Genomic DNA, 23,331 nt, shown 5'->3' on the forward strand with positions numbered 1-23,331 from the left:
TGCCTGGTCTGATGTCTCTCTTCACCTACTTTTCTGTTGTCCATCCCCCAGAGAGGAGGTCACATATAGATCCTTGTAATCGGTTCCCCCTTTCCAACCCAACCTCTCCCTACCCTCCGGATATTGCCATTCACACCACTGAATCATCCACCTAGATTCCCTGCGTTTCCAGTTCCTATCTGTACCAGTGAGCATCCTCTGGTCTATCCAGGTTTGTAAGGTAGAATTGGGATTATGATAGTTGGGGAGAAGGAAGCATTTAGGAACTAGAGGAAAGTTGTATGTTTCATCATTGCTACATCTCCCTCTGACTGGCTCGTCTCCTCACCAAGAACCTTCTGTAAGGGGCTGTCCAGTGGTCTACAAATGGACTTTGGGTCTCCACTCCTCACTCCCCCCTCATCCACTATGATAAGATTTTTTGTTCTGATGATGTCTGACACCTGATCCCTTCAACACTTCATGATCGCACAGACTGGTGTGCTTCTTCTATGTTGGCTTTATTGCTTCTGAACTAGATGGCTGCTTGTTTACCTTCAAGCCTTTAAGACCCCAGATGCTATATCTTTTGATAGCTGGGCACCATCAGCTTTCTTAGCCACATTTGCTTATGTACCCATTTGTCTTCAGCGATCATATCATGGAGCTAAGCACACAATGATATGATATTTTGTTCTTTGATGCCTGATAACTGATCCCTTCTGCACCTTGTGATCACACGGCATGGTGTGCTTCTTTGATGTGGACTTCGTTGCTTCTGAGCTACATGGCCATTTATTTACCTTCAAGCCTTTAAGACCCCAGTCACTATATCTTTTGATAGCCTGGCACCAACAGCTTCCTTCACTACATTTGGTTGTTGACCCTCTTTGTCTTCAGTGGTTCTGTCAGGAAGGTGAGCATCATAGAATGCCAATTGAATAAAAGGAAGTATTCTTGCATTGAGGGAGTACTTGAGTGGAGGCCCAATATCCTTCTGCTACCTTAATTCTAAACCTATAAATATATACACATAGATCTATTTCCCTATCCTCATCTATAAATATACCTGCATATGTACATGCCTTTTAGACCTCTAGACATGCCCTTTGCCTCCTAGCCCTTTCCTCTATTTCCTTTGACTTTCCTCTTGTCACACTATCATGCTCGGTCCCCACCTGGGTTTCAGCAATTCCTCTTGGTTACATTACCCTTGATTACACCCTATGAGGCCTTCTACACCCTCCTGACCACCAATTTGGATCACTTGTTGTTTCCTTGTCCCTGGGTTTGTTAACACCACTACCTTACCCCCATCTACCCCTCTCCCATGTCCCCCTGGAACTATCAATCCCGTTGTTTTCTCCTCCAGATTGTTCATCCAGCCTATCTTATTTAGACAGACTTGCAGAGATAATAAGATGCACAAAAACAATACAGAGCAAAACTGAGCAACAATATACAACAAAACATTAACAAGAACACACCAATGTCAAAAAACAAAACACGACAAGAAAGAAAAGCTTGTAGTTAGTTCAAGGACTGTTTGTTGGTCTTTAGGAATGTTTTCCAGTCCAGACTGTTGGGGCACCATGCCCTGGTCCCAAAGTCCACCTTCAGTATTCCTTGGGGACCTTGTTGCTCCATTCCCTTGCTGTTCTGTTGCACCCCTTTAGTGTTTTGCCTCCATGTGGCAGGATCAGATCATGCGCAATTCCCACACTGTGTCTCCGGTGTTGTCCCCTGTAGGGCTATGGGTCAGTGAGGGATGTCATGTCTCATAGTGGGGCCAGCCATGTGGTCTTCTCTGTGGACTGGCTGCTCTAATCGGGAACATCATCCTCAAGGCCTGGTGGGCCAGGATGTACTCCACTCTCTCCTCTTCCCCCTTCATCTGCTCCCATGTGCTCTGATCAGATATGTCCTTCTCCAAGAGCTGCAGATTCAATGCTTTCATTTAAAATAAATTCTTCTCGGGGGAGGGGCAGATGTCCACATAGTAGTTGGGATTGAGGCCAGCCCCTCAGACCTCTCCACTGGTTCCCTACTCCATGCCGGCATGTTACATTCACATCTTGGAGCACTGGGTTGAAGTCTAGTCCCTCTTTCCCTGTGGAGATATAAACAATACAGTTCCCTTGTGTGGGTGAGTGCCCTGTGCCCAAGCTACCTATTTCTTTTTTATTATTATTATTTTTTCCTTTCCCCACCTCCTTTTTAGTTGTCTACCATATGTATCATTGTATTTGTTCTGGTCCCTCCCATACTACCTGGTCCTCACCCCAGGAATGTTTGTATACAGTAGCTTTTTCCTTATGCCCCTTTTGCATTTTTTGGTTAAAGCTTAACTCAGCGGACTCGTGTTGTACTTGTCCTTTGGTGCTTGGTGCTTGGCTTACTTTGCTTAGCATGACTTCCTCCAGTTCTTCCCATGCAGCGATGTGCTTCATACGTTCATCACTGCTTTTTAGCGATGCATAGTGCTCCATTGTGTATATGTACCACAGCTTTTTAATCCACTCATCAGTTGATGGAAATTTGGGTTGTTTCCAACTCCTTGCAATTGTGAACTGTGCCACAATGAACACTGGAGCTCAGATGTCTGGCCTTGGTTTTTTTCTTGCCTCTTCTGGGTATATGCCCAGTAGGGGGATTGCTGGTTAGTATGGTAACTCAATTTCCATCTTTTTTAGATATCGCCAGACCGATTTCCATAGTTGCTGTACATACTTAAAGGTCCACCAGCAGTGGATGAGAATTCTTGTCTCCCCACAGCCCCTCCAACACCTGTTGCTTTCTGATTTTTTGAATTGGGTTATCTTTGAAGGTGTTAAGTGGTACCTCATTGTTGTTTTAATTTGCATTTCTCTTATGGTTAAAGATCAGGGACATTTTCTAATATGTTTGTTTACCATTTGGATTTCTGCCCATGTGAAGCTTCTGTTCATGTCCTTTGCCCACCTACTCAGTGGGCAATTAGTTTTTTTTTTCTTTTTGGAAACTAGCAGAGTATTGTAGATTTTAGTAATGAGGCCTTTGTGTGATGTGTCATTGCTAAAGATGTTTTCACAGTCCGTGGTGTCTCTTATTACTTTCTTGGTGAATTCTTTCAATGTACACAGGTGTTTTATCTTAAGCATATCTCATTTTTTAATTCGTGCCTCCTCTGTGTTTGTGACCTTCCCTATTTCTAATAGCATATGTTTTCCCTGTGCCAAAGTTCTCAAGTTGGTCCCATTTTCCTCATTGATGGCCCCAATTGTTTGGGGTTTTACATCAAGGTCTGTGATCCACCTTGAGTTTACTCCTGTGCATGGAGTGAGATAAGGATCTTGCTTCATTTTTTCTGCAGGTAAATATCCATTTATTCCAACTCCACTTGTTAAAAAGCTCATCTGCTTCCCATTGGATATTTTTGGGCCCTTATCAAAGATCAGTTGTCTGTATGCTGATGATTTTATTTCTGCATTTTCAGTTCTTTTCCATTGGTCTGATTATCAGTCATTGTACCGATACCATGCGGTTTTCACAACTGCGGCTGTATAGTATGTGGTAAAGTCAGGTAAAGCAAGCCCTCCCACTGTGTCCTTCTTCTTGAGGAGTTCTCTGCTAATTCTAGGCTTCTTCCCTCTCCATATGAAGTTGGTAATCAGTTTTTCCATTTCTTTGAAGAAAGAAGAGGGTAATTGTATCGGAATTGCATTAAATTTATATAGTGCCTTTGGCAGAATTAACATATTGAATATATGGCATATTCTTCCATTTGTGGAGGTTGCTCATGGTTTCTTGTAATAGTGTTCTATAGTTTTCCCCATATAGATCTTTTGTTCTTTTAGTCAGGTATATCCCTAGATATTTCAATTTGTGTTTGACTATTGGGAAGGGCACTGCCTTTGTGATCTCCTCTTCTGTGGTCTTATTCGATGTGTATAACAGTCCAATGGACTTCTGTTTGTTGACTTTGTATCCTGCCACTCTGCCAAACTCCTCGATTGCTTCCAGTACTCCCCTTGTAGAGATTTTTGGATTTTCCATATATAAAATCATATCATCTGCAAATAATGATAGTTTCACCTCTTCCTTCCCCAAATGAATACTTGTGATGTCTTTTCTTTGACTTATGCTGTTAGCTAAAACCTCCAGCATGATATTAAGTAAGAGGGGAGATGAGGGACATCCTTGTCTGGTCCTCCTTTTCGGTGTGATTGTTAGTCTTTTCTTCATTGACTGCTACGTTGACTGTTGATTTTTCATATATAGCTTGAGGAATTTTCCTTCGATTCTTATCTTCTCAAGTGTCTTAAACAGGAATTGGTGTTGGATGTTACTGAATGTTTTTCCTGCATCTATCGATATTATCATGTGGTTCTTATAGTTTTCAAGTCAATGTGATGAATAGTACTAATGGTCTTTCATATGTTGAACCACCCCTGCATCCCTGGTATGAATCCCACTTGGTCATGGTGAATTATTAGTTTTATATACTTTTGTATTCTGTTGGCTAGTATTTTGTTAAGGATTTTTGCATTGATGTTCATTAGGGATATTGGTCTGTAGTTTTCAATTCTTGTGGGATCCTTTCCTGGTTTTAGTACCAGAGTTATACTAGCTCCATAGAAGGAGTTCGGGAGTTTGCTGTCTTTTTCTATGTTCTGGAAGAGTTTGTTTAGGATTGGTGTTAGTTCTTCCCTAAATTCTTGGTAGAATTCTCCAGTGAAGCCATCTGGTGCAGGGGGTTTTTTGTTGGTGATCCCTTGACAAACTTGTCTATTTCATCTCTTGCTATGGGTCTCTTAAGATTCTTGACGTCCATTGAAGATTGTCTAGGGAGGGATTATTTTTCCAAGAATTTATCCATGTCTTGCAAATTGTTGAATTCATTGGAGTACAATCTTTAGTACTATTGTATAATTATCCTTTGAATTTCATTTGGGTCTGTTGTAATGTCCACTCTTTCAACCCTATTCTTGCTATTGAAATTTGTTCCCTCCTTTCTTTGGTTAGGTTTGCCAGTGGTCTGTCGATTCTGGTTATCATTTTAAAGAACCAACTTGTAGCTGCACTGATTTTTTCCCATAGTTTTCTTATTTTCCCTCTCCTGAGTCTCAGCCCTGATCTTTATTATTTCTTTTCTTTTGATATTAGTAGGATTGTCCTGCTGACTCTGCTCTAGTTGTTGTAAATTTTGTGCTAGCTTATCAATCATGACTCTCTATTCCTTTCTCAGGTGTGCATGTATTGCTATGAAACTTCCTCCGATAATGCCTTTGCTGTGTCCCATAAGTTTTGTTATGCTGTGTGCTCATTCTCGTTGGTTTCTAGAAATTTCCCAATTTCATCTCTGATCTGTGCTAGTATGCACTCCTTTTGCAGTAGAGAATGATTCATTCTCCAATTGTTTGTTCTTGTTTCCTTTGTCTTCCTTTGGTTGATTTCCAGCATTATGGCACAGTGGTCAGAAAAAGTTCTGTATGATATCACTGTGCTTAAATTTACGTAGATTTGGCTTATGCCCCAGCATGTGGTCTATCTTAGAATATGTGCCATGTGGGGTTGAGAAGAATGTGAAATTTTGTATTTGGATGAAAAGCTGTATAAATATCTATCAGGTCAAATTGTCGAATTGTAGTGTTTAGATTTCTAGCCTCCTTGTTGAGTTTCTTTTCCTGTGATCTATCTTCCTCAGAGAGTGGTGTGTTGAAGTCACCCACTATAATTGTTGAAGCTGTCATTCCTTTTTCTATCTTTTGGAGTGTTTGGTTGACATATTGAACGGGTCTCTCATTTGGGTAATATATGTTTACATGCTTAGTGGTTCCTTGTCAGCCATTCCCTTGAGCATTATATAGTGTCGCTCTTTATCTCTTTTTATGGTTTGTACCTTGAGGTCAATTTTATCTGAGATTAGGATTGCAACCCCTGCTGTTTTTTAATTGCTGTTTGCTTGGTATATCTTTCCCCAGTGTTTGATTCTCAGCCTATTTTTGTCTGTAGCCTTCAGATGTGTCTCCTGTAAGCAGGGATTGTGTTTTCTAAGCCAGTCTGCTAGTCTCGGTCTTTTAATACCTGAGTTCCAGCCATTTATGTTCAGTTATTATCTCCATCTGCGGACTCTGTGATGTCATCTTATACCTTTTGTGTTGCGTGTTTTCCTACTTTCTTGCTCATTAGTGTGTTGTGCATGTATGTGTGTGTATTATTCTTGACTTCTTTCCATCCTTAAGCCAATGCTATCTTGGGATCTCTTTTCTCTTTATTGTCCTCTGGGTCAGGTTGTTCTATGTGGCGGTCTCTTCTTTATGCTTGGTAACTGTTCTTCTGCCCATACTGGGTCGGCAAGGATCTTTCATAGGGCTGGGTTTCTTCTAATGTATTCTTTGAGTTTATCCTTGTCTGGGAAGACTCTTACTTCTCCATCTATCCTGATAAATAATTTGGCTGTGTAGAGTATTCTTGGGTTTGCATTGTTTTCCTTCAATTTTTGGAATATGTTACTCCACTATGTCCTCTTCTTCATAGTTTCTGCTGATAGGTCTGATTATATTCTTATTTGGGAACCTTTATATGTGATTGCTTGTTTATCCCTAGGTGCTCTCATGATTTTCTCCTTTCCCTCAATGTTGGATAGTTTAACTATTATGTGCCTTGGTGACTTCTTCTTGGGATTCAGTCTGCTAGTGTTCTTTCAGTCTCCCAAATGGTTACCTGGTTTTTATTTATTAAGCTTGGGAAGTTTTCCTCCAAGACTTCTCTCACTGTTGTTGCAGATTACTTCTTTGTTGTGTCTTCCTCTGGTAAGCCAATAATTCTAATGTTATTCCGCTTCATAGCGTCACACATAGCTCTTAAGTTTTCTTCAGCTTCTCTGATGATCTTAATAGATTTTTGTTGCATTTGTTAAAGTCATATTGGCTATCCTCCAAGTCACTGATGCAGTTCTATACTTCCTCCAGTTGATTCTCAAGGTCTGTGTTTCTGCTACTGGTTTTTGTTATCTCCTCCCTAAGCTCCTGTATTTCCCTTTGGTGTGCGGCCTTTATCTCCTCTATCATTTCATCCTTTTTCTGTATTGTGTCCCTCATATCCCGTATGACTCCAAGCAGCATTCTGAAAATTTCTTTCTGTGGCACCTCAATGTCTGCTTCTTCTATGCATGTTGTTATGTTCTGGACATTTTCTGCCATTGCCTTTTGTTTCTCCTGTTTTTTTTGTTGAGGTCGTCGGGCCTGATGGCTGTTTGTGTTGCGTTGTTTTAGAGGAGCCATGTGCCCTTTTCCAAGGAGATGAAGAGCACTGGCTCCCTCTAGGAGACTTGTAGGAATGCTTCTTCGAACTGCCTACAGCTATTTTTTTTATGGCATTAACCTACCAATTTACCCTCTTTTGGCTTCCCTCTCTGGGGAGGCCCCAGAAGGCTTGTGGGTTGCCTCCTTTCGTGTGTGGAGGTTGTCCAAATGTTCCTGCAGAAGCTTGGAACGTTGACGAGTGTTGACTGAGCTGCCTGAGCCCCCCAGGCACACAGGTGGCATTTCCTGGTAAGAAGTTGGGCAGAGTGTCCCTTAGTGTTGTTCAGCAGGACTTTCCCCAACCTCGGGCTAGCTGCACAGGGTGGAACTCACCTAGCTGGGTGTGGTACAGGTGTAAATGTCCTAGGCTAAGGGGAATGGTCTGGAGGTCAGCAGTAGAGTGTGAGAGAACAAGAGGCAAAAAAAAAAAGGGGGGGGTTAACCTTCTGAGACTGTGCGTGTATATAGAGAAGACAGGGAAACAAAGTATCATTGTATCTGAGCCCTGATCCCTGCCCATGGAGCTGCAAGTGTTGAGTCCCTGCCCTGAGGCAGTGGCAGGAAGTTGTGCTGTGTTGAGAAAAAGCCCTTGTGCAGCCCTCCAAGACTGAGTGGATAGAGAGAAGAGAGGGAAATAAAAGTAACAATGTAGCTGAACCCTGATCTCTGCCTGTGGGACTGCAAGGGTTTATTCCCTGCCATGAGGCAGGCAGTGCCAAACTGTGGCTGTATTGAAATTAAGCCTCAGGCGGGCTCCAAATGGTGACAGCTCCAGCAGAGACAGTGGAGAGGCTAAGGTCAAGCCCTAGCCAGCCTCCACTGTAGTAAGCCAAAAGCCCCAGCCCCTTAAAACCCCGTGGGTCTGTACCTACTTATCTTTATGATGCTCCTCCTGTGTTCTAGCAGTGTTGAATTTCCCTCTAAGCAACTCTCCTGGGCTGAATTCTGCAGAGTCCCTCTGGTATGTGTTACTCTGTCACCATCTTCCCAGAAGTCCCTCGTCTTTGATTCTTATAAAACAAAACAATCTTTTATTCTTTCTAAAAAGATTTTATACTCCATCAATAACATAGCCCTTTGAACACGTCACAGTGTGTTAAAAATTCTCAGCAGACGAATGCTTACAGTAGCCCAATGAATAGAAGGCTGTTACCCATGATGGGTGGCAGGCGGCAGGAAGTTTGAAAGGTAACAAATACCATTTCAATGATAGAGAGATGTGCTGGATGTCATTCCACCTTTTCCTATCCTGTAACAGGTGATTCTCTGTTCGGTAATAGAATGACTGTAAATTGCATTTCCAACAAGCCACTTTTGCTATTTGTATATGTGAAGTCAACCCCTAACAAGTAAAATGAAAATTCCACCTCTGAGGTGCTCTTAGACTGTATTCTCCTGCCTATGTCACCTCCACAAGTATTTCGATGTTTTTCTAATATACTTACTCATTCTTTCTTGAAGGGTTAAATACAGACAAAAATTACTGGAAAAGCGACTGATGGAGAAAAAAGAAGTGGCCCTTCAAGAAGTACATGAAGAAGTGGAGAAAAAGAGGCGGCTAGAAGCACTCAGGAAACAGGTGCTTTTAATTTGGAAGCTTTCATGGGTGGCTTAAAATAATTACAAGTGCCCTTAATAATAACATTATTACTAGGGTATATAGTTCATGACATCTGCTATATACAATACAATGTTTCCAAATTGGGGTGTTGATCTTCATTTGTAGGAGCAATTAGATTTATGTTGAATCAGTTCAGTGTCTTAGTATATTAAAAAAAATTTGTCAGCACCTTTTTAAAAAAATAAATCATTTTATTGGGCCTTATACAACTCTTATCATAATCCATATATACATCAATTGAGTAAAGCACCCTTATACATTCATTGCCCTCATCATTCCCAAAATTTGCCTTCCACTTGGGTTCCTGGAATCAGCTCATTTTCCTTTTTTTCCCTCCCCCTCCCTCCCAACACCCCACTTCCTCATAAATCCTTAATAATTTATAAATTATTGTCTTATCTTATATTGCCCGGCATCTCCCTTCACCCACTTTCCTGCTGCCTATCCCCCAAAGAGTAAGTTATATGATCCTGGAGATCGGTTCCCCCTTTCTACACCCCGTTCCCTCCCGGTGTTTCCACTCTCACCGTTAGTCCTGAGGGGTTCATCTGTCCTAGGTTCCCTGTGTTTCCAGATCCCAACTGAACCACTTTGCATCCTCTGTGCTAACCAGGTTTTCAAGGTAGCATTGGGATCATGATAATTGGGGGGACAGGGGGAAGCATTTAAGAATTAGAGTAAGGTTTTGAGTTTCCTTGTTGCTACACTGAACCCTGAGTGACCCATCTCCTCCCCACTACCCTTCTGCAAGAGTTGTCCAGTTGTCCACAGATGGGCATTGGGTCCCCATCACGCACTCCCTTCATTCATGATGATATGATTCCCGCCTCCCACCCCAGCCTACCTTTGTTGCTTGAAGCCTGGTCCCCTCGACCCTTCATGATCACACATGTTGGTGTGCTGCTTTCGTGTGGACTTGGTTTCTTCTGGGCTAGATGGCAAGCCGTTAAATCCCCAGATGTTATATCCCTCAATAGCCAGGCACCATCAGCCTTCCCTACCACTCTTACTTATGCACACATTCGTCTTCAACATTTTTGTGGGGAAGGTGATCACACAATGATGTTTTTTGTTCTTTGGTGTCTGCTACCTGATCCCTTCAACACCTCGTGTTCACTTAGGCTTGTGTGCTTCTTCTTTGTGGGCTTTGTTGTTTCCGAGCTAGATGGCCGCTTGTTTGCCTTCAAGCCTTTAAGACCCCAGGTGCTATAGCTTTTTGATAGCCGGGCACCATCAGCTTTCTTCACCACGTTTGCTTATGCACACATCTGTCTTCAGTGATCATGTCAGGAAGGTGGGTATCATGGAATGACCATTTAGCTGAGCAAGGTGCTATTGTATTGACGGAATGCGCGCGAGGAGACCCAATGTCCACTTGCTACCCTACTACTGAACTTATAAATATATGCACATAGGTCTACTTCACCCATAATCATAAATATACTTACATATGTACATGTCTGTATTTAAGCTTCTATGTATGCCTTTGCCTCCTACTCCTTTCCTCTGTTTCCTTACGCTTTCCTCCTGTCCCTCTACCATATTCAACCTTCATTCTGATTTCAGTAATTCCTCTCTGTTACCTTGCCCTTGCTCACTTCCTATAAGCTCTCCCATCCCCGCCCTCCACTGGTTTTGAGCCACTCATTTTTCCCTTGTCCCTGGGTTGGCCAACACCTCCTCCCTTCCCCCACCTCCCACACTCGCATGTCCCTCCGGGACTGTTGGTCCTGTTATTTTCTTCTCACATAGTTTGTCCTGCCTATCTTATCTAGGTGGACCTGCAGATATAGTAATATGTGCAGAAAAATGCAGATGGCTTTGACAGCACCAAAGTGGCACATAAGAACATGGCGTCAACAGCAGCAACACTGACATGCTGACAAACAAAAAAGCCACTGACATGCAAAATTTAAAAGAAGAGAAAAAAAAGAAAAAAGAAAACAAAAAGACAGCAAAAAAAAAAATCCTGTTAGTAGTTCGAGGTCTGTTTGTTGGCCTTTAGGAGTGTTTTCTGGATGAGTCTGATGGGGTGCCATGTGCTGGCCCCAAAGTCCATCCTTTATACTCCCTCGGGACCTCCTTGCTCTGCTTCCCCTGATGCTCCATTGCACACCCCCAGTGTTTGCCTCAGTGTGGTCGGGTCAGCTCAGTCGCACATCCCCCACTGTGTCTCAGGTGCCCTCCCGTGTAGGACCATGAGTCAGTGTAGGATGTCGCATTTCACCGTGGGGCTGGCTATATGGTCCTCTCTGTACATCGGGCCCTCCGAGCTGGGCTATCATCCTCTGAGCTTGGTGGGCCCAGGTGTGCTCCGTTCAGTTCTTCCTATCTTCAGCTTCCTTCTGGGTGTGGTGTGGTAGGTCAGTTCCTTTCCCACATCAGACAATCTATTTTCATTTTCTGTGGTACTCCCTTCCATTGTGGGGGTCGGGCTAATTCTGGTTGGGGCTGGCATATGGCCCAGTCTTTTTGTGTATTCCTCTGCACTTTATGTTGCCCTCCTGGTTTGGCGTGTCATGGTGGGGTCCGTATGCATGTTCCAGTTCTGTGGGGACACAACCAATACTCTCCCCTGGGTGGGTTAGTGCCCTGTTCCCTCCATACCATCCACTCGGTTTCTCCCTACCCCGCTTCTCCTCCCCCCTGCCCCACTTCCCCTTCTTTATGCTGGACTCTCGTGTAGCTCCCTAGGTATGGCCTGCCCTCCCTCCAACTATCTATGCTTCCACCCATTTATTGTGAGATAGATGTTTATTCTTCTAATCCTGGCAGCTGATTGTACTTACCTCAGGGGATGTCAGCACCTTAAAAAAAAAAAAAGTCCTCTCTAAATTTAAATGCTCCCCCATCACCTCTAGCTTATTAGTGAAATGGTATCTATTTACAACAGTGAAACTACATCTAGCTGAGGAAGTTTACTGTCTACAAACCTTGTGCGGTGCTACCAACAGACTCTTCTTTAGGTAGGATCTCTGCTTGGCAATACCCGAGTCCACAAATAGTTCACAAATAGCTTCTTAAAAGATACTTTGTTGCTCACCCTCCCGACACAACTGCTAAAGCCAAAGTGAGTGAACTAGTAAATGTGGTGAAGAAAGCTGATGGTGCCCGGCTATCAAAAGAGATAGTGTCTGGGGTCTTAAGGGCTTGAAGATAAGCAAGCGGCCATCTAGCTCAGAAGCAACAAAGCCCACATGGAAGAACACACCAGCCTGTGTGATCACGTGGTCCCAAAGGGATCAGTTATCAGGCATCAAAGAACAAAAAATCATATCATTGGCTGCACACCTCCATGATACGATTGCCGAAGACAAACGGGTGCATAAGCAAATGTGGTGAAGAAAGCTGATGGTGCCCGGCTTTCGAAAGAGATAGTGTCTGGGGTCTTAAAGGCTTGAAGGTGAACAAGCGGCCATCTAGCTCAGAAGCAATAAAGCCCACATGGAAGAAGCACACCAGCCTGTGCCATCACGAGGGGCCAAAGGGACCAGGTATAAGGCATCATGCAAAAAAAAAAGGAATGTGTGTGTGTGTGTATACCATAGTGAATGAAGGGGGAAGTGCAGAGTGGAGACCCAGGGCCCATTTGTCGGCCACTGGAGATCCCCTCATAGAGGGGTTTAGGAGAGGAGATGGATCAGTCAGGGTGAGATGTAGTACCGATGAAGAACACAGCTTTCCCCCAGATCCTGGATGCTTCCTCCCCCCAACTACCATGATCCGAATTCTACCTTGCAGGACTGGATAGGGCAGAGGTTGAACACTGGTGCATATGGGAGCTGGAGGCACAGGGAATCCAGGGTGGACGATACCTTCAGGACCAGGGTGTGAGGGGCGATGCTGGGAGAATAGAGGGTGAGTGAGTTGGAAAGGGGGAGCCGATTACAAGGATCCACATGTGACCTCCTCCCTGGGAGATGGATGGCAGAGAAGGCGGGGGGGGGGGGGGGGAGGGAGATTCCGGATAGGGCAAGATATGACAAAATAACAATCTATAAATTATCAAGGGCTCATGAGGGAGGGGGAGCAAGGAGGGAGGGGAAAAAAAGAGGACCTGATGCAAAGGGCTTAAGTGGAGAGCAAATGCTTTGAAAATGATTAGGGCAAAGAATGTACAGATGTGCTTTATACAATTGATGTATGTATATGTATGGATTGTGATAAGAGTTGTATGAGCCCCTAATAAAATGTTTTATTAAAAGTTTTATTAGAAGGAAATATATATATACTGGATTAAATCCATGTACTTAGATAGATTTTAAAAGATAGGATGAGGGAGGGGGGAAACAAGCAGCTGATATTAAGGGCTCAAGTGGAAGGCAAATGTTTTGGGAATGATGATGGTAAAAAATGTACATATGTGCTCGACACAATGGATGTATGTATGGATAGTGATAAGAATTGTACAAGCCCCCAATAAAATGATTTTTTTAAAAAAGATACTTTGTTTTGTTTTTGTAGCCAGATTAGCTTCCCATTGCTTTGCCTAAGTAAAGTAGGCAAAAGAGGTGAAATGTAGCAGTAGATGGAACAAGCAGGAATTTATGAACTTGGGCAATGTGATAGAGTCGTTTTACTTGGTAATAATAGTTCAGCTTTAAACCCAGAAGTGATGGGTTCAGGTTGGGAAACATTCACAGGTAGCATTTCCCACCTGATGGGCAATGACTGGTTTCCCTCTTCTGAATGGAGCAAAACAGCCTGGTGGATAAGACTTTTGTCTCTGGTGTCTTTTAAACTTGACACAAGCTTGTTCTGCTAGTCACTGGCAGAGGAAACTTGGATCTTATACCTTGGGGAAAAATGGAGACAGTTATAGTTGTACCTGCCTCATAAGTTTATGTGAGTTCACATTCCTTGAGTATTTACTCAGTAAAAAGCTATGTTCTAAAATGTTTTGAGGTACTGACTCACTTAATCTTTATATCACTCCCTGTAGTATAGACATTATTCCCATTTCCTCTTTATGAAAGGGAGAACTCAGGGACCCAGAAATTAGGAGCTTTCCTCCATGTCCCACAGTTTGTAAGCACCAAGACTGGAACCAAGCCAAGGAAGTGTTGTTACATGCTTCCATAGAGATGAAGTAAAGGGGCAGAGCAGTAAAATGGATGATAGAAATAAGGTGAAGGCATAAAAATGCAAGATAATCATTCTAGATACAACAATTTTAAATTATTCATCCATCATCAAATCATGTATTGGCTTCTGAGGACAAAACAGAACATTGCCGTGATTAACTGTTCTTGTTTTTTTTTTTAAAAAGCAGAAATTTGATAGCTGGATTAGACTTATTTTCATCTTTAACATCACCAAAAATCAAAATGTCTGTGCCTGTTATCTGTAATCAGTGTTTGGAACATGGCATAAGAGATGTTGGTCAGAAACCTTACAACAATTAAGGTGTGTTCAGCCTTCTGTCAGACGGCTGGCTATAAAGGGCATTCTATGACTGCTAATTCTTGACTTCAGGAAACATCAGGCAAGTGTTACGAATGGTGCATATAATTTACAGAATTAGTGACTTCTCATAAGGGTTCAGGTTTGTATAATTGTAAAGGACAAAGGCGATTGGGTTAAAATTACTCTGGAAACTCTTGGTGGAAGAAAGAGCAATAGTTTACAACAGTTCCTGAAAGTCTCATTGTCTGGTATGGTGGAAATTCACTCATCTTGCCCTAGAATGTCAACAGACTCGACTTTACCCATAAATGATGTAATCTAGATTTAGCTGACGAATTTACAATGTCGGGAAAGCTTCAAGGTGGTCCCATAACCATAACTCATGCATGGTTTTAAAAGTATTACTATTGTTTGGGGTTGCTTTCAGGACAATGGAGTATGTAGGAATTCTATGCAAAATTCCCTGTGTCTTTGTTTCCAAATGATCAGTTTTTAATCTGAAAATGAATCATAGTTTTAATTATTCATGCATTAATAAAACATTACAGGCCATGGCCTTTTAATCCTGTATTGTGTTTTGTGTTTAAGCCATGAACTCCTTCGAGGATCTGTGATACTGGCCTGCTTTCGATTTACTTTTCTGCTCTTCGCTCGGGTTTTACCTTTAATTTTAATAGACATGAAACATCAGTAATGTTATCCAGAGTCTTTAGCCTGCTCCTTGTCCCTAGCAGCTCTGCTTTGTCTTCTTTCAGGTTGCTATTGTGGCTCAGTTCGATCCTGTTAGAATGATGTCAGATACAGTGGCATCCAAAGCCAGGATGGGGATTGGAACTGAAGAAGAATTTCTTCTTCAAAAGCCACTTTTCACATTGAACACATACACCGAGCAGCAGGTAATTATGCAAATTAGTGTGCGTTACACAGAGCCCAGGAGGATGACACAAGAGCTGTGGAAGTATGTGTGTTTGGGGTCATGGGTGGCATTTCCTGTTTATTACATTTGAACACCACACCTATTAGCAGATTTTTCCTTATAAAAGATAGCATATAATTATTGCATGATTCTTAGTATCATAAAATTGCAGATGACCATAGACTTAGATAGTTTACCTGAAAATGTTATCAAATCTGGCATGAAAAATTACTTGTTGAATTTGAATAACCTCTGTAAAATGGTATTTGAAACTCTGCTAATATTTTATTTTGTTACTTCAGTATTTCTCTATTTTATTAATGAATTTATGCTTAAGTTAATTAGCACATCCCAGTAAAGAAACAATTGATGGTACCGATATAGGACAAAGCTGAAGAAAACTTCCAGAAATTAAAATGAACAGTAAAAGATAATACATCAAAGTATATGATAAAACATTTCTGTGGGGGAAAAAGTTAATGTTATTTAACCATTCCTAAAAGCATATGGTTCATTTTAATCTGTGCCTAGAACTGATAAGGGACACACACAAAAAAAGATGGACTGAAAAAGAGGGAGGAGGGATGACTGAGGAATGATTGGGTATCCTGAAATTAATGAAGATAATAATTGTTAATTTTAGGAATCAAAGGGGAGAAGCTAAGTATCTGTCTACTTTAAAAGTAACGCAGTTCATTAATTCATCCACTGCCAAAGAAATCTAATGTGCCTCTATTATGCACTGCATACTTTGCTAGGAAATAAAAAGATGAATAATTTATTCATCGATTAATTAGACAAATATTTATGGAGCACATACTAGATGTGCTATAAACTCTGTCCTGGCACTGTGTCCAGGTAAAGGACCAGGGATACCACCTGGACAAGACAGAGTGAACCTCTCTGGAGGGTGTGAGCAGAGGAACTTGACTGGGAGGGAAAGTAGCATGTAAGATACAGCTCCTGGATCGGGGGTTGGGGAGGTGGGAGGGGGGTCTCTTCTCTTTTGAAGGTAAGTGTAGGGCCGGACTCAGCAAACTGCATCTTGAGAGCTGTAAGCGGCTTTTTCAGTATGAACATATGGCTCTGAAATAAAATTGAAAAAATTTTAAAGGATATTGCCCAGACAATAGTGATTTCATTTGTTTGTAAAAATACGTTTGTGGTTCTTGAATCATTTGTAACTTGTTGTAAGGGACAGGATTGTTTTTCCATCTCCAAAGTTTGTGGGCCTGGATGGGGATGGGAATGGTTAACCCAGACTGCAGCCTTAAGAGAAGACGTCAGGCTCGTCTCCCGCCGAGACCCTTCTGTGAGGGGATGTCCAGTGGCCTACAGATGGGCTCTGGGTCTCCACTCCTCACTCCCCCTCATTCACAATGATATGGTTTTTTGTTCTGATGATGCATGTAGCAGCGATGAAACATACAACTTTCCTCTAGTTCCTAAATGCTTCCTCTCCCACCCCACTATCATGATCCCAATTCTACCTTAAAAATCTGGCTAGACCAGAGGATGTACACTGGTACAGATAGGAACTGGAAACACAGGGAATCCAGGGCAGATGATCCCTCACCACAGGACCAGTGGTGAGAGTAGTGATACTGGGAGGGTAGAGAGAGGGTGGGTTGGAAAGAGGGAACCGATTACAAGGATCTACACGTGACCTCCTCCCTGGGGGACAGACAACAGAAAAGTGGGTAAAGGAGACGTCAGACAGGTCAAGATATGACAAAATAGTATTTTATAAATTATCAAGGGTTCATGAGGGAGAGGGAGCAGAGAGGGAGGGGGAAAATGAGGAGCTGATACCAGGGGCTTAATTAGAGAGCAAATGTTTTGAGAATGATGAAGGCAATGAATGTACAAATGCTTTACACAATTGATGTATGTATGGATTGTAATAAGAGTTGTATGAGCCCCTAATAAAATGATTTAGAAAAAAAGAAGAAAGAAAGAAAAATAGAGGAACACACACACATACACAAAGAGAAGATGTCAGAGAGGAATCTTTTGTGCTACGTCCTAGCCATCAGCTTCATAAATGCAGTACCAGAGGCTCACGGGGGACAAGTATGGAGAGGGAGTAAATGATAACAATGCAACCATCTCTCCACAATCAAAGCACGGAGGGCAACTTGGGCTTCCAAGTGAGTAAAGTCAGAGACTGGAAAACTCAGAAACGTGGACTGAGGAATGAGGATTTTACCAAGCCCAAGAGGGGTATGACCCCACCCTTCCTTGAAGGTTGATTGCTGGGAGATAGGCCTAAAACAAGGGTTGGAGTCAGAATGTGAAAAGGATGGTGGGTGTGCTTTACAAAGACTTTGGACCCTCCCAGTGTGAGCAGAGGTGAGATTTTGCAGCAGGTATAGTTTAACAATGTGTTCTTAATGGAGAATGGGGGTGGACCAGGACCTCTAAAGATAGTGGAGTCTTGTGAAGTGGTGGTTGCAGACAAGATTGGTTGTAGCAGAGATTAGGAGCAGATAAAGAAAATAAGGATAATCCCAAAGAATACAATGTGGAATTGTGAGAAGAACCTGAATTTTAGATTCAAAAGCACAGTCACTATTTAGCAATGGTGTGAATACAGGATATGCCATTAACATCTTCATACCTTGCTTGCTTGCTCCACTTGGTACCTGACTGTGAAGTATTACACTGATAACCAACTGGTCACAGCTCACTGGGGAGAAAGGTGTGGCCTCTGGGTCCCGTCAGCATTTGCAGTCTCAGAAGCCCCAGAGAGCAGTTCTACTCCAACCTCCCAACCTCCAGCTTCCTCAGGAAAGGAAATTGACTTGATGACAATGAGTTTGATTTTAGTTTTGTGAGGTTTTGATTTTATTAAACATCCGGATTATAAATGACAACTTCCCACAACATTGGATGGTTACCCACAAACTCCATTGCTGTTAAGTCTCTTCTGACTCAGAGTGAGCCTATAGGACAAAATACACTGCTCCTTAGGGTTTCCGGGTCTATACGTCTTTACGCAAGCAGACTGTCTCATCTTGCTGCCACCAAGCTAAGTCTACTATGTCACCAGGGCTGGCACCGAATAGTAATTTGGGAAATTATAGTCATTAAATAGTGATAACATTGATCAGTTAAGATCAGATTTAGAAAGAGAGTTTGTCTCATTCAGGTTATGTTTAAAGCAATGATATCAAGTCACATAAGAAGCTAATTACTTCACACCTCAGGAGGGAAATTGGGGACTTGGTCGTCAGGATCAGAGAGAGACCTACATTTCACTTGCTATCAGTTCAACAATAGAATAAGGAAACTATTTTAAATATCTCACCTCTGTAACTCAGGAGAGAAGCAAACCCACCAAACCCTTTGAGCGTCTACAGTCCACAGGTGGACCATGGACCCCTTGGAGGAGGTCAGAGAGATCAGAGAGACTGTATTGGCAGAGAAGAGGAGACATCTGGGTCCAGAGCTTGAATTTGTCATTGCTTTTACACAAATATTTGTATTATTCTTTGGGTCACACTCCTTGTCATCCCTAGATGCAGGAGCTAACCAGTTGCTGCCAAGTTCTCTCGCTTCTTCCCTTCATAGTGTTTCTGACAGTGATTTCTTCACCGTGGCTCACCAAGTTCAGATGTGCAGACAGTTGTACTAGATGCCACACCACTCTCCCGGCCTTCACCTCTTTTCTCACTACCATGTTAATTTGTCCTGAATTTATAGCCAGATCTATCTTCTTATGCAATCACCATGATAATATTCCTTTCATGCTAAAAATAAAGATAATGCCCAGAAGCTCTCCAGACTCCTTGCTGTAACCCTCAAGCCTTTCAGATTTGGGCCCCAGGTTTAGAAGTTTCCATTTCCACTGTTGCCCACTGCTACCCAGCGCTCTAATCCCAAATTGACCCATTACACCACTACGTTTGCAATAGGCCATCCTTTCTTGCTAAGTCTTACTTCATACCCCTTTTGCCTTTTGGAAGAATAAGCTGAACTGTAAGACTAGCTCAAGTTCCTATCTTTACCCGAGGCCACCCACATCCTTTTGGCACTTAGAAGGTGTGCCTCCATATTTGACTACTCAAAGCATCCGTCAAAGATGCAGATCTACAGGTGTTCTGTGGCGGTCTTATTACCTCCTTAGCTTAAGAGCTCCTTGAGGGAGGGGCTGCTTTCAACATCTTATTACGCTTATACCGAGGCCTCAAGTCCATGGAAAATGCCTCATTAGCTAAGATCCATATGGGGCCACCTTCCTATGATTGCAAACAGAGCCTGTTGACATTTAATATTCATAGAAAGAGGGGAAGAGGAATAAGGTCCAATCAGCTATAAATAAAAACAGAAATTGAACTACTCATCTGTCTATTCCCACTGAGAATCAGGTTGATGGCAGCATTTTCTAGTCCTGCTGAAAATAGAAATCCGGCCCTGGAGGAGAAGTTCCATTGATTTTGTTCGCCACATCGTGGCCATGTGTTTAAACTTAATTTACATATAGCCAAATGATTGGGTAATTAAAATATCTGTTTAAAGACAGATGCACAAGGTTGTGGCTTTTTATTTTCATTACCAACTTTCTGTACTTTTAAATTTCAGCTATCAATAAATGCATGTATCTACGATAGTACCAGAAAGTAGCCATCTATTATCTCCTCTCTTACTGATTTTAATGGGTTGTGTTTTGACTAATCAAGAAACTATACAGTTTTTTAATGTATTCTATGTAGATACCACTGAAGAACTAGAAGTGTGAAAAATGTCAAAAAGCTTAGGAATTTGTGCGTTACAAAGTGACGGGTATATAATCATCTTTATATAAAAAGTTTGCTGTCATCTAGCCAACTATCAAGGAGGAAACAGCAGCTTGGGGAAACACAGAATTTAGTGATAAATGTCCTTTAGTTCAACGAATTTCTATTCACTAACGTTGCCTTTCATTTCTACAGATCATTTCTGACCCCAGACTGCGCTTTGAGTTAGCACTTCGAGAAGCTGGCCTTCATAAAACATTTTATGCTAAAGAGATGTTTCCCAAAATCAGTCCTCAGAAACCTCCAAGGAAAGACTTGGAGTCTACAGTATTTCAGACTTAGAGCCTGGCTTCAATTCCTATTATACACGAACAAGATTTTTCCCTTGAGTCCATTTACATGTATGATTATAATTTCTAGTTTCCCATGCTTTAAAAATCCATGACATAGAAATCAAAGTGTCTATTAAACATCTTTGCCTGTGTTTTATGACTCTTAGAATTTTTGTCACTATTTATGATACCTTTAAATTTTACTTAATACTACTACATCCCCCAGGAGTATTGGGCTTAATGATTATCCATGTGGCACCTGTACTATCATTTGGTAAATTACGTCTTGGCAGTTGTCTTAGCCACGAAACAAGCCTCAAGGTAACCATTTGCAAAAATCATAAATTGTGGAGCAGCCACCTGTTAACCCTGACTTGTGCTTGTTATTTTGGAATTTGACTTTTTAATTATGGGAGCTGAATTATCATTAATACTTCTATTATTTCTTGATTATTACAAGAGGAGACTCAACCTTTCTCTAAATTTAGAAACCAATTTTGTACATCATGTTTACTGCAAACCAATCATCCAAACAATTTCATTTTGCAAATTAGCCCTTAAGAATAAATTAGAAATTGCATTTCAAGCATGGGAGCATCTGTTTTGGCTTGGGGGTGGGAAAACAACATGGAGATTTTGGGAAGCACTACTTGAAAGTTTACAGTATTTAGAATGCTGTTCAAAGTTCCCAATTATCCACCAAATATCCAGATGATTTCCTAGAAAAGGAAAACCCTTTGACTAAAAGCTAAGGATAAATTTATGGCTATTTCTAGAAAGTGGGTATTTAATGAGAAGAGCAAATCAGTGTTGTTGAAAACCATCACTGTTACTGATAAAGGAGATGCCAGCCCTTTTCTCTCTATTGCTTCCCAGTCCTCCTGCAGTCCTAGATGTGACCTCCATACAGCTGTTGGGATAAGATACAAAGGACAAAGCCCAGGCTCCATGATGTCCCCACCGTCATGATAATAAGCAATGAAATAAGCCCAGCCTGCCAGATGGACCTTGACAAAAGGTCTGTGGGCAAAATACTTTTCCATATTACAAAATTTATTTTAATACCTTACCGTGCTGCTTGTTCCATCAGCAGCATTACACGAAAGAAAAGTACGCTTTAACAAGAGTAAGGAAATAATAAACACCGGCATTTATGTTGGGAGAATTTCCCTGGGTCTCATGGTTTCCTCATGGGCCCTCGCTTTTCTTGATGTGGAACCTTCAACGATAAACCCATGAGAGCCCTCCTGTGTCAGAGCACTTGGTCTCTACGGCGTGAAGCTGATGTTCGCAGGGGCCAGCTCAGCATCCATGTCCATGCAGATGTGCAGGGAAACCCACGCAGATTCCAAGCGAAAGTTACCTGTGAGGTTTGCTCAACAGCCGCAGCTGGTGGGCACACAACAGGAGGAAAGCCTGTCTTCAATGAGTTAAAAGGTAACCAAAGTGGCAGCATCCGTTGAGAGTTGGGCAGCAGTGTAGCTGTTGGCCATCCTCAGACGCAGGCCTTGCTGTCTCTCTCTTCTTGAATCATAGTTACCATTCACTGAGCATCTATTTTGTGCTTCACATCATTGATGAGGTTCACCTAGAATATCTTATTTGACTACTGGTGTTCAATTTTGGGAGGGATGGATGGGGCTCCTGGAACAAATTACCATAAATTTGGTGGTGTAAAATGACAGAAATGTATTTTCTTACAATTCCAGAGACCACCAGTGTGAAATCAGGGTGTCAGGAGGCCACTTCCCCATGGCCTGAGGACGAGGGTTGTTCCTTGCCGTCCTCCTAGCCTCCCGTGACTCCCAGCGCCCTTGCCAATTCTCCACTCAGAGCCACATCATTCCAATCTCATCCTCCGCCTTCACATCACAGTTTCTCTCTGTATGTCTTCTCTTAAAAGGCTACTTTCATGAGCTTTAGATCCCATCCAGAAAATCTAGGCTACTATCATATCAAGATCCTTAGTTAAATCTCTAGGATCATAGGTTCTAGGGATCAGGCTGTGGGAATGTCTTTATTTTCTTAGGGGGGTGGTGGAGGAGTGTACTTTTTCAGCCCCTTGAAACCATCATAATAACCATATGAAATAGTCCATAAATTACAGTTAAGGAAAGATTCATAAAAGTAAAGTAATATGCCCTAGATCCGTTGTTTTATAAACTGTAGGTCCTGAAATCAGTTTAATGAATCCTAACCAGTATTTTTATTTTATTTATTTATCTATCTATTTATTTATTTATATCTTTTTTATTTTAACAATTTATTGGGGCTGATACAATTCTTTTCACAGTTCATACATATACATACATCAATTGTATAAAGCACATCTGTACAGTCTTTGCCCTAATCATTTTTTTCTCTTTTCTTCTTTTACATTTTATTAGGGACTCAAACAACTCTTACCACAATCCATACATATACATACATCAATTGTATAAAGCACATCCATACATTCCCTGCCCCAATCATTCTCAAGGCATTTGCTCTCCACTTAAGCCCCTTGCATCAGGTCCTCCTTTTTTCCCCCTCCCTCCCCATTCCCCCCTCCCTCATATGCCCTTGGTAATTTATACATCGTTATTTTGTCATATCTTGCCCTATCCGGAGTCTCCCTTCCCCCCTTCTCTGCTGTCCCTCTCCCAGGGAGGAGGTCACATGTGGATCCTTGTAATCAGTTCCCCCTTTCCAACCCACTCACCCTCCACTCTCCCAGCATCGCCCCTCACACCCTTGGTCCTGAAGGTATCATCCACCCTGGATTCCCTGTACCTCCAACCCTCATATGTACCAGTGTACAGCCTCTGTCCTATCCAGCCCTGCAAGGTAGAATTCGGATCATGGTAGTTGGGGGAAGGAAGCATCCAGGATCTTGGGGAAAGCTGTGTTCTTCATCGATACTACCTCATACCCTAATTAACCCATCTCCTCTCCTAAACCCCTCTATGAGGGGATCTCCATTGGCCGACACTTGGGCCTTGGGCTAACCAGTATTTTTAAATGAAACTATATAAATCTGAATTCCTAAGAATTAATCCACAGAGAAGAAGAG

General features: G+C 42.1%; 1 protein-coding gene across 1 annotated transcript in view; it reads left to right on the top strand.

The window, feature by feature from the left end:
• CCDC148 (coiled-coil domain containing 148) overlaps positions 1 to 20,383 on the top strand; it is a 337,076-nt gene extending 316,693 nt beyond the window's left edge. The window contains exons 14-16 of the mRNA XM_075529709.1: positions 8,727 to 8,844; positions 15,048 to 15,188; positions 20,143 to 20,383. Of these exons, the coding sequence (XP_075385824.1) occupies positions 8,727 to 8,844; positions 15,048 to 15,188; positions 20,143 to 20,289 (406 nt within the window). The 3' untranslated portion in view covers positions 20,290 to 20,383. The remainder of the gene's footprint in view (positions 1 to 8,726; positions 8,845 to 15,047; positions 15,189 to 20,142) is intronic.
• Positions 20,384 to 23,331: the final 2,948 nt, after the last annotated feature.

The sequence above is a fragment of the Tenrec ecaudatus genome, chromosome 13 (assembly GCF_050624435.1).
Source record: "Tenrec ecaudatus isolate mTenEca1 chromosome 13, mTenEca1.hap1, whole genome shotgun sequence".
Taxonomy (NCBI): Eukaryota; Metazoa; Chordata; class Mammalia; order Afrosoricida; family Tenrecidae; genus Tenrec; species Tenrec ecaudatus.